Source organism: Fopius arisanus, unplaced genomic scaffold (assembly GCF_000806365.1).
Source record: "Fopius arisanus strain USDA-PBARC FA_bdor unplaced genomic scaffold, ASM80636v1 scaffold00083, whole genome shotgun sequence".
NCBI classification, from domain to species: Eukaryota; Metazoa; Arthropoda; class Insecta; order Hymenoptera; family Braconidae; genus Fopius; species Fopius arisanus.
In genome coordinates, this window is record NW_011887822.1 from 82,678 (window position 1) to 94,013 (window position 11,336).

Here is an 11,336-nt window from a genome sequence, read left to right on the forward strand (position 1 = left end):
CCAAAAATTTCTAAGGAATTTCCGGGAGGAATTTTTCACACTGAATATCACGATAACATAACATCCTTTTATGGATTTTACGTGATTGCACTCGAAATATGTCTCCTGGCACAAGCCACTGAGCTCGTAAAATTTTTTCCCCGACACAGTGTTTCCTCTGGTTATGAATATTCATACAGAGAGCCAATGTCAAAACCGAAGTGCTCGCAATGAGCGCATGCAAATTGTCATAATTTCCTATTGCATATTGAAAGCCACCGCGATTGCACGTGAATTGACATTCTAAAATTTTTTTCATTTTTCAAAATCAATAAGAATTGCCAGCAATCTTTCAATCCCCTTTCAATCCATTAATATCACATTTAATTAGTTTATCAGTTATTGCTTTAGAGGACCTAGGATTTTTTTTTCAAACTAATTTCCATCCGCAAGTGCTAGTTTTTTTTGGGAACGCGGAATGGAGATCGTTAACAAATCGGTAAAGTTACTAGATATCTCATTGAACATTTGATTATGGACTCTCGGTGGATCGAAGTTGTGGTGAACTTTAGTGGCAACTTCCCTCCTCACATTTTCCTCCTGTATGGGTAACCCAGCACCGTGGGGAGGGCAGAATGAGGTGAAATTTTCGGATAGTGGTTGCAGTAACGTCGATGCAATTATGTAAATTGGTGGCAGAACTAGGGGATCTTAGTGCTCGTTTCACTGGCTCCTCTTCTGGATCGATATCACAATTCGTCGGTTTGTGAAGCGAAACGACGAATCCAGATTCATTCGGCCTCATTCGTACCTCTCGGCCTTCATTTTTCCTCCTCCCTCCAGCTCTTTTCAATAATTATTTAAACCCAATGATAAAAAAGCTTCAATTTCCAGAGATTCCTATATTAATTTTTTGCAAATGTGCAGTAAAATCCCACGAAATCCCTCAATTTTTCAATCAATCACAAAAATTGAAACTTCTTCTTCTCTAATATTCAATATTTAAAAAAAATTCTCTAGTTGATTTTTAAACTTAAAAGGAGAGTCAATAGACAATATTCCAAATAAGGATTTTGTTTATATTTCACTCTTTCATTATAGACTTTTTCTTATCTCTTAATATCATGTTATATTCCATTCTGTTATAAATATTATCTTTCATAGCCGCGACAGAGCCGACGTATTTTTTAAAATCTAACGCACTTCTGTAATTAAATTCTCTCATTACTGTATAATATATATTTTAGTTTTTCTTCCCCAGAGTAATTGGATGCAGGAGGGAATATAATTTATTACAGAAAAAACAGGGGGCGGGGGGCGGGGGGTTGTGAAGAATAACAGCGCCAGGTACTTGCAATTTTTTTTCTCCTTCGTCAGTGGTTGTTTCTCCCCTTTTCACTCAGTTTTTTCGACAAATTATGGTAATTCTGGGATTAATTATGATCTAAATCATTGAGTTTTCCCTTTGGTCTTAGTGTCGATTTAATCAACCTTATTGTAACGTCAAAAAAATGATAAAATATCAAATCAACGGAGTGACTCAATAAAAAATTTCTCGTAATGAAAAAATCAAGGAATATTGGTAATAAGGTTGATTAAATACATGTCTCATCACTTTTTACTATAATAATTCATATATATTTATATGTATTTAAATACGTGATCTCAATGTATCGATCACTACTCCACTATAATATCTACATTAGAACTTTAATCTCTTCGTCTTTTACTCACGATATTTCTTTGTGTTTATGAACCTTCTGTTTACTAATTCGATATTATTCTTCTCAAACACAAATAATGGGAAAAAAATACACATTCACATGAATCAATCGAGTAGAGAGAACTTTATAAAGCCTCAAGTGATATTCAATTAGCATCGAAGATGATAAACAAAAATAATCCATCAATTGTTTTAAAAATAAAATCAGATAAATATCATTAACAATTAACTAAAGAGTAACAGGTGGATTTATCTGGTTAGTATGTTCTCCTGTGTTATATTCCTGGGAAAACCTATTTTCAAAATCGTTTTGTTATGTTTTAATTATTTGTTAGTGATATTACTTTATTTGCAGAATAGTCGGAGCATGAGACAAAGTAGTAGTTCGTGTGAGGGAATTATTTTTACTATTCTGTCCCATGATCAATGTGTTTTTATTGCTTTAGATAATATTGGTGATAATTTCTGAGGTCACAAGTACATAGTTTTACAGCTCATAGTTGATTTTATTAACACTTAATACTGATATTTGCCATGTGGCCCGTATAACTCAATAAATCCCGGGGAATTTAGAAAAATTACGGCTTTTCCTCCTCGATGTGATTGAATACAAATTTACGGTTTCACTTTGCAATTTGTTCCCAATATTTATCCTTTATTTCATTCTGCTTAATCACAATGTCTAAATTATAAATAATAGATAAATTATATCAATGTTCGATATGAATAGTCTTTAAGTCTAATTGTTCTGGTATCATTTCAAAGGGAGATATCGTGTTTGATAGTTTTTGTGCGATTCGCTGTCTCAAATTATTCGAAATACAAATGAGGCGCCTAAAACGCTGAAAGTTTCAACAGATAAATCTCAATTTTGCTCAATCAAACGAATTCTAGATTATCCTATTAATTATTTCCATAGATGACATGACGTGTGGAGGAGGAAATTTGCATGCACATTTTATCTCAATTTTTTTTTTCCTTTTTCTGATTTTATGAAGACAGATACTAACGCGTGCGATTACATAGACATTGAAAGATTAGATTTTCATAAGGATCATTGCAAAAACTGATTAGAAAAAAATTATGTAATAGTCATCGTGCGCCTCAACAAATAATTAATGAATCACGCAAAAGACTACGAGAACTAAATCGAGTTGAATTTGTCCACAAGACACAAGAGGCTTGAATTATTGTGCCTGATGAAGCTAATATCACTGAGGAAGACACGAACGTATTGATAAAAGTAATCAACGAAAACTGGCCTTCTAAAAATAAAAATAATTATTTAACTTCCGCAAAGGGATTGTTGGTATCTCCGTCGTGATATCTTTTTTTGGCGCGGAAATGACTTTCGGTCCATTGTTTCATTTTTTTAAATATTCTCTGTATCATTTTTCATGATTTCGGTGATCGTTACATTGCACTCGAACGCTCCTCGTGTGCTTTTTTTACAATCGCAAGCTTTGAATGTGGATCAGCTGCGGGTAATCCGGTGTAAGGTGGCTCCCTCGTACCATGGAGCATCAGAGTCCACTCTTTAATCCAACCCTTCTGGGGTGCTTGCGAGTTGAAACGAATCTGAGGGAAAAAAAAATGATTAACGAATGATTAAAAAATCATAATCTGACTGCATCCACCAGTAATCTACCGCTTTATCTCTCAGGAAAAGCTTAATCATCATTTTCATCTTCAATTCTTGAAAAAAAAGGAAAAGTACTTGATTTGTTGACAGATCGACCGATAAATCTATCGCGTCTCTCAAGAAATCTACTTGTTCCACTGAAATTCACCTGCTTCAGCTACAAGAGCAGGGATAATCATGAATTAAAATTGATAGATGGTGATTACTCTGTGCAATCGATGATTTTTTAATGTAATTATTACCTCGAGTATCCAAGTCCCCTGTGGATACTCCCCCCAAGTGTGAGTGGTCATGAATGGCCATTTTGTGAAGCCATCCCGATGGTCGTCGTCATTGACTCGTCGACTCAGAATCATTGATCTAATGAAATGAATATTTTTCCATCAATTTCACCCAAAATATTCTCTCAATGCATTTCTTGGAGGAATACGAATGTTTATTCATGATTTTTTAATGGTATCGATTACCTCGTGCCCATCGGTGATGTAAGGAATATCTCCAAGTCACCGCGACGTGTTGCATTAACGGAAATAACAGCTTGTACATGCTCCAGGTAATTGACAGCATAGTCTGTGCCCGCGCACGCGTCTGTTTTTATACTGAGGTAAATTGATCCTTCGCTGGGAATTTTCCTGGAATTATTCAATGATTTTTTGGATTTATTTCCACACAATAATTGATTTAATGGAGCTGCAACGATTAATTAATTCAAGTTAATTCAATTAATCGAGTATTTAATTCAGATTTCGGTACTTGAATTAAACAGCTGTTTGAATCGGAAACTTTCCCGGAGAATTCAGGGGAATTACAGGAGTTTGGGCAGACCTACATGTTATTTATGACAGCACCAGCTTCACAGTGATATCTAGGCGGTACTGTCTTCCATTTTTTAGCCAGTGCCACCATGGCGCCGGCATCAAGTACGCCATAACCGAACAGATGATTGAATTCAAGGCCAACTCCATTCATTGTCCAGTGAAATCTCCCTTTGGCGTCGAATAATGAATTTCGCTTGGACGTCAGGACTGTGAGGTGTTGGATATCACGCCACGTCAACTGGGGGCTGAAATATAAATAGAAAATGGATTTTGTCCGACGTGTGACTGGAAAAATCACCATCAACTGGAATTTACATTCCAAAGATCATTTACACTCGAGGAAAATATTTTAACGTTCAAATTCTCCACTCATTTAATTTAACTGCAGATCTCAACAGCGGGTTTTCTTTTTTGCTTTTATTTTCGGACAGTGGACATTTTGCAACTGCAAATGGAGCATTGTGAGGTGCCAGGAAATAAAATATGGGGATGTTATTCCGACGGGCGTCGAGGAAATGCCACAATAAAGTGAAACACCCGCGTGAGAATGAAAAATGAACACCGATGGAATTCTCTTTGACGTCGATGTGAAAATATACCGGATTGCATTTCAAATGAAAATAGATATACCAGTGATATCAGAAAAATATACACTGACCCGATCAATCGTTTAATAGGAAATTTATATGCTAATGGAGTGAAACTCAATCTCAACTAGTTGAAATATACATTTTATACCGATGGCCACTAGATCTCAGTAATTTTATTTGGAAAATCGTTGATTTTACTGTTTGTGGAGGATTTATTCATATTTTACTCACTTCGCCTCGAGAGCTAGTGCAAATACACCTGCAGCTTCTGGTGCTGCAGCGGATGTTCCACTGTGAGTTGTAGTGCATTTTCCGTATAAATCGGTCGTTGCCTGCATAAAATCACAAACTTGTTATGAGAAAATACAAGCTTCAAGGATTAATCCGTATAAATTCAACAATGTCGACGATTTCGACTTGAATCTTCATTCGCAAAGGATTCAAATAATGCGATCGAATTCAATTTTATTTATCGACACCCAGTGAAATCATCACGGTCTCATTGGAGTGGAATTCAGTGCCTGTCAGTCCCTGAAATTTCAATTTTCCTCAAATACTGCGAGAAGTCGAGGAAAAGTGTCATTTCACTGGTATAAAGGATCGACCTGGAATAAGAAATCGTAGGAAAGTCCATCCCCTGCATATCGAAAGGAATCAGAAATGGAAATCCCTATTGAGTGAAATTTCATGATTGACTCAGTACTCGTAGATTCTCAGGGTTGAAATCCCCCAAGAGGTGGAGTTTCCGCTCCCAAGTGTACACTTGACTTGAGAATCTACAGTCCCTGAATCCTCACAATATCCAGCATTGCTGGGTGGTTTGGTAAAACCACTAGAAATTAACCAGCGAAATGCTTTAAATTTCGGATTAAATCCATTCCCAGGGAAATTGAGAGAACATTTAATGAACACGTGCATCAACCGGAAAATTCATTGGTTTTATGACACCACAGAAGAGTCTGGAGATAAATGGAATGCTCCATTCAGTCAATCTCTTTAATGAGTTCTTTATGCAATTAATTAAAGGATTTTATCGATGACGGATAATAATTCTTCTCTGCAACCCCTCTGACGTTGTCTGATTGCTCCATCACTCACAACCAGAGCTAAAACCCCTAAAATTTCATAAATAATTCCCAGAATTCACCACCGAGGAATTTCATCCCCGTAACATTATATTCCTGGAGAGCCTGAGGGGAATATCCCACGACCCTTGATCTTATTACTCTCCCTGTGTCTCGTGACCCCTGTGTCACCGGTCTCTAGACCCATTTCTCATGTTATAAAAAAAGAATGAGACGGTGAACATAAAAAAAAAAATACGGAGTGACTTACGTCCTCATTGATCCCAGCACAGAGACAGATTAAATCAGTAATTAAGTGGAATTAAGTGGACAGTACAGGACAGATCAAATGTCAGATTTAATACATCCCAATTTTCCTCGCAACTTCTGAGTTTCGGGAGAAATTATTTACTAATTGTCCACTGGCTAGTCACCAATTATTGACTATAATTAATGCGATAAATCGTAGGTAATGAATGGATAAATTATGAGTAATTACCACGCCGGTGTTTGGATCCTTAGCTCCATTGCTGAATGTCGAAGCTAAAGTGCTGGAGCAACTTTCGTCGTAATGTGCATTTTGTCCGTCATTTATGGCGCTATTTATGCTGATTGTCCACATGCTGGCAGCGTAACCATCGCAATTGCAATCATCCTCCTCACCTCCATCACCAGATGCCCACACGTAGATATTACCAAGACCCCGTCGACCCTGTAAAGAAGGTGGGATTGGATGAATGAGGTACAATCAGAGGGACGATCTACACAGCATCAACCCAAGTGATTTGCGTAGGTGGTGAAGACTCCTGGGGTCCTGCAGAGGGATAAACTGTATCGTTTTGCTGATATGAATGAATATGAATGAAATCTCCCACGTCGGGACTTCCCCCAACTGGACGAGACATTTTTCATCAGTCAGTGAAATATTAAAAATTGAAATTCATTGGGTGAATTAAGATTAAGAAACATTCAGAAACATTTAGAAACATTCAGGGACATTCAGAGACATTCAGAGACATTCAGAAACATTCAGAAACATTCAGAAACACTAGAGCATGTGGACATCTGCTGACGCACGGATAAATCATCTCCGTGACTTTGAAATCCCTTACGTGGGTGGTTTTACATTTCCATGCATGAAGACATTGGACGTGGACAGTGGGGTGTCTCGCCACATCCTATGAAGCCCCAACTGGCGCCAAAACTGACGTCTACCTTCTACCTTTGACAAGATCATGCATTGCATTAGAGTTAACACACATCGAGGGGATAAATCTTTAAAATCTCCCGCTGAGCTAAGTCTGCTGAACTTTTAGATTCTATGGCCGAGTTATTCCCGGATGATAATGACTAGCTATTCAGGGAGCACGGGGACCTTGACCCTCGATCGACATGTACTCATGAATAAACATATGATTTAGGGGTGATCACAGGGACTTTAGCATCTCTGACGTGGATTCTAGGTGATGGTGTTGCTTGGCAACAAACCTACGACCCACACATCAAAGGAAACCTGTGAAAATTCACTCCAGCAACCCACACTGTCTTTTGAATATTTTCCACTCCTGGCGCTTTCATTTCCTGTACTAAGGCGAGATGAAAAACCGAAGTAACATCAATAATGAATTAACAATTAATGAACAATTTGTGAATTTAATGGAAAAAAGAACGTGCGGATGTGCAAAATTCCATTTGAGAGATGGAGAATCGCGGAAATTGTCACGTACTTCATTAACTCCACGAACAATTGCTCTCATAGTGGCATTTCTGGGACCGTCGACGGTTTTGCCGTCGTCGGTGGGTCCCCAGGAGGCGCTGTATATATCTATGAGATCCGGCTCGTGGCCCATACTGTTTGCTTCAATCAAATCCGTCATGTATGGTTGATCTAGCATTCGAATGCCCGCAATTTTTGAATCATACGCAACACCCACGCCACAGACTCCATTATCCCGAGCAGCAGCAACTTCTCCTGCACACCGTGTCCCATGGCTGAAAAAAAAAACAAGAGGATTCCATTACCAGATGAATAATGGACTCGTTTGTTAACGAGAAATGGTCCCTAACAATAGTCTATTTTCATTCTCGTTGGACAATTTATCTATTTTTCCCGTGCGATTTTCTAGTTCCACTGGACTTTTCATGTATTGAGTGAATATTTTGACAATCGAATATTTGTCATGAGTAGTCATGTGCATGAAGGGAATTCATTCCTTTTTTATATCCGAGACTGGAATGAATTCCGTGAAGTTCCGGGACTTGGAGCTAATCGGCCAATTAATTATGACAAGATCTGATTGAGGACTCGGATCCAGTGAGCAATTAAGTTCAATCCATTGGAAACGGAGTGATCAACGTGCTCGAGGAGGCATTCAGAAAACGAGAGAAGTATTTGTGTTAGAGGGGGAGGGGTGAATCAGCTCTGACGTCAGTGAATTTGTCGTGGATAAGACTGAGAAAATTCCTCTCTCTCTCACTCCAGTTTTATCCGTCGGGAACATGAGACTGAATTTCCCGGGAGAATCACGTCGAGATTTTTTCGGGTAGGGGAGCATCTGGATCTCCAGGGGTAGGGAACCATAATTTTTCATCAATTAAGGAAAACCCTTGCGCTATCTCCTTCACGCGGAAAAATTCCCATCATTTTTCAAATTATTTTATCAATCCAGAATTCATCAATTAATTTAATCCATCGATTAATTGGTCCTTTACAAATTTTAGTGTTTATGCAATTCCCCATTTTCCTCGATATTTTTTCTCGATATTTTTTCTCTCGGGGATATTTTTCCGATGGTGTATCAATTTTCCCTCGATATCCTTTTTTTTCGATTTAATATTTTGAAAGGCGGTGGGTGTTATCTCGTTCGCGTCAGCCTGATGGAAAATTCATTCAGTGTCCTGTCTTTCATCCGGACGGAGAAAATTATCCGGCGGTGAAGGTACGGAGTTTGTTGGAAATATAATCAGCGACTAACTTCGCTAGTTTTCAGGTAATGAGAGATGATTCACTCGGGACAATAAACAGTCCGGAGAACATCACAAGTGCTTTGATTAATCAAGATAATTAATCGGATTGACAGATTGGCATTGAATATCATTAATTAACAGAAATGAGATGAACTTCGTTGAATGTTTGATCTCGAATCATCAGAATTAATAATTTTATCGGGTATTGATGGAAAAAATTGATGAATACAGGGCGTATTTGTTTTAGAAAAAGCTCTAGGTTTTTCTATTGAATTATTTTATAAGTGGAGGTGATGTGATGGCGCAGTTTCTCTGAGAGGAGACGAGACATCAATTCACGCCCACCGGTTTGTATTATTTTTCCACGATTTTTCCTTTTCTTTAATTTTCTTCGTCGATTGAGGGTCGATGAGATATCGGTAATGTCAACGTGTCACACACAGAAATCTCATTACCCCGAGAGGTGAAATGAGTCTTCCATAAAGAGACAGAGGAATACCGGATAATTCATTAATTACTGGAGCGTCGGAAAAAAAAGGATTTCCGTGGGGAAAATGCGAATTTTTTCTACCGAATTTTTTGAGATTTTTCGTAATTCCATGGAATTGTTAACCCCCGGAAAATGAAGTTCTCATTCAGAAGATAGGACGAGATTTTAACGGCAGATTCGACGTTACGAAACTGTCACTTGGTAGTCGTCTTTACGGCGGTGTGGAGTGATAAAAAAAAAACCTTCAACCTTATGAAGGAGTGATAGAAATTTAATGGCACCTCAATGCTCATCGCGATTCCATTGGGAGAAAAGGTTACTCGGGCACTTCATGGCGGCCTTTTACGCTTCAATAAAAAATCGTTTGATCCGAGCCGATGGTGAATTCTATCATTAAATATAGATTTTCCCGAAATTTCCGTAGAATTCATCCAGTCATGCGATTTTCTTTGCATTCGAAATGATAAATCACGCGAAATTCTTCCGGCAGTCGCATTCTGTCGAAAAAATTGTCGAGTTGATGCCTGTAGAGAACATCAGGCGGACGTTATTGCCACTCGTGTATTCATCGAATAAATTTCCGATAGAACCGAAGAATTCCTGACGTTATCACGAGAGTTGGAATTTAAAAACGTATTTTAACTCGGTGGAATTAATTCATCACTTCGGGTGATTTACTGGGAATTATTTCATGGGGAAAATATTCCGATAATCATAATCATTTGAAATATTGTTTGTGTAAATCTTCATAGAAATCTGCAAATAAGAGTGGATAGCCACGTAATTCTACCTCCGTAGGAATAAATTTGAACGATCGCCCTAGAAACACGTGATTCAATTTTATTTTTCATCTCACAATCACCACACGGTTATATCACATTTTTCTCGACTTCGCCGCTCATTGGCTTCGGGAGGAAAACTCTTTTTCACGCACACGTGACCTGAATTTACCTCAATTACGCAAAACAAATATTTATCTTCTTTTTTTTTCTTCACTTCTACTGAATTTTTCACCAAAAAATTAATGCCAGCTGCAGATTTTTAGAGATAAATTCGTGGTAAACTAGGGAATTCTCAGAGAATTCCCCCAGAATTCTCAAATTGAATTTTTACAACTCACCTATTGAACCAGTCATCTGTATATCTCGGGTAAGGGTAGGGATCGTTGGAACTGAAGTCGTACGACGCCTGGGCATTCTGTTGACATAAAAAACGGGAGAATAAATTCCCGGGAATTTACTCAGCAAAGATCAGGGGTCATAGATTGGCGACGCAATAGGGAATGCTCGTGTAAGTCTCCCCCAAGTTTTTTCGGTTCTCCATTAATCCTCAAGAGACGTCGAAAAATTAGCGTCAAATTGCTCACCGATAACTCAAGTTACCAATTCCCCGAGCATTCCGAATAAATTCAGGGGGCGACATATATTTTTCCCCCATAACTACCAAAATTTTATATCATAACTCCAAACAATTAATCTCAGACTTACGTAATTGTACTTCAGATCCGGATGCATGTAATCGACGCCTGGAAAAAAAAATATATTACATCCATTTTTCATATTTTTTCTATTCTTCATTTCCACTGAGAGTAACATTTGGTCGATCCTTGAGTGAAAAGGACTTAGGGTGTTCTTCGGGGATTAGGATTAGACCTGGGGCATTGACTTGAGATTATTTAATTTACTGAAATCCGTCTGGCCATTTATTTACTCTTATCCCTTCATTACTCGAATTATGTAAACAGCTGATCTCTGGTATCGGATTAAATAGAAAACTGAATGATCTGAAACAAAGCCGATCGGACTTTATCGTTCGTGTATAATCCTCGTTATGCTCGTTATCACGTGTGTACTCGCCTCGTTATCATCGTAACGATTGGGGGGTGGACATCGGGTACCGCGCGTTAAACCCGCGATAAATGTCACGTTACGAAGGTTGTAAATTCCTCCAGCTAGAGGAAACCGAAAGCAATGTGTGATAAGGAATAATTGGAATAATTGGAATAATTGGAATAATATTGGAATCATTGGAATCATTGGAATCATTGGAATCATTGGAATCAT

The 11,336-nt window shown here is 38.0% G+C and overlaps 1 protein-coding gene across 1 annotated transcript in view; it reads right to left on the reverse strand.

The window, feature by feature from the left end:
• Positions 1-1,044: 1,044 nt before the first annotated feature.
• amon (amontillado) overlaps positions 1,045-11,336 on the reverse strand; it is a 15,079-nt gene continuing 4,787 nt past the window's right edge. The window contains exons 4-12 of the mRNA XM_011311102.1: positions 10,761-10,798; positions 10,394-10,470; positions 7,544-7,808; positions 6,316-6,528; positions 4,984-5,084; positions 4,174-4,407; positions 3,812-3,976; positions 3,587-3,704; positions 1,045-3,280 (exon numbers count right to left, since the gene is read on the reverse strand). Coding sequence (XP_011309404.1) covers positions 3,116-3,280; positions 3,587-3,704; positions 3,812-3,976; positions 4,174-4,407; positions 4,984-5,084; positions 6,316-6,528; positions 7,544-7,808; positions 10,394-10,470; positions 10,761-10,798 — 1,376 coding nt within the window. The 3' untranslated portion in view covers positions 1,045-3,115. The remainder of the gene's footprint in view (positions 3,281-3,586; positions 3,705-3,811; positions 3,977-4,173; positions 4,408-4,983; positions 5,085-6,315; positions 6,529-7,543; positions 7,809-10,393; positions 10,471-10,760; positions 10,799-11,336) is intronic.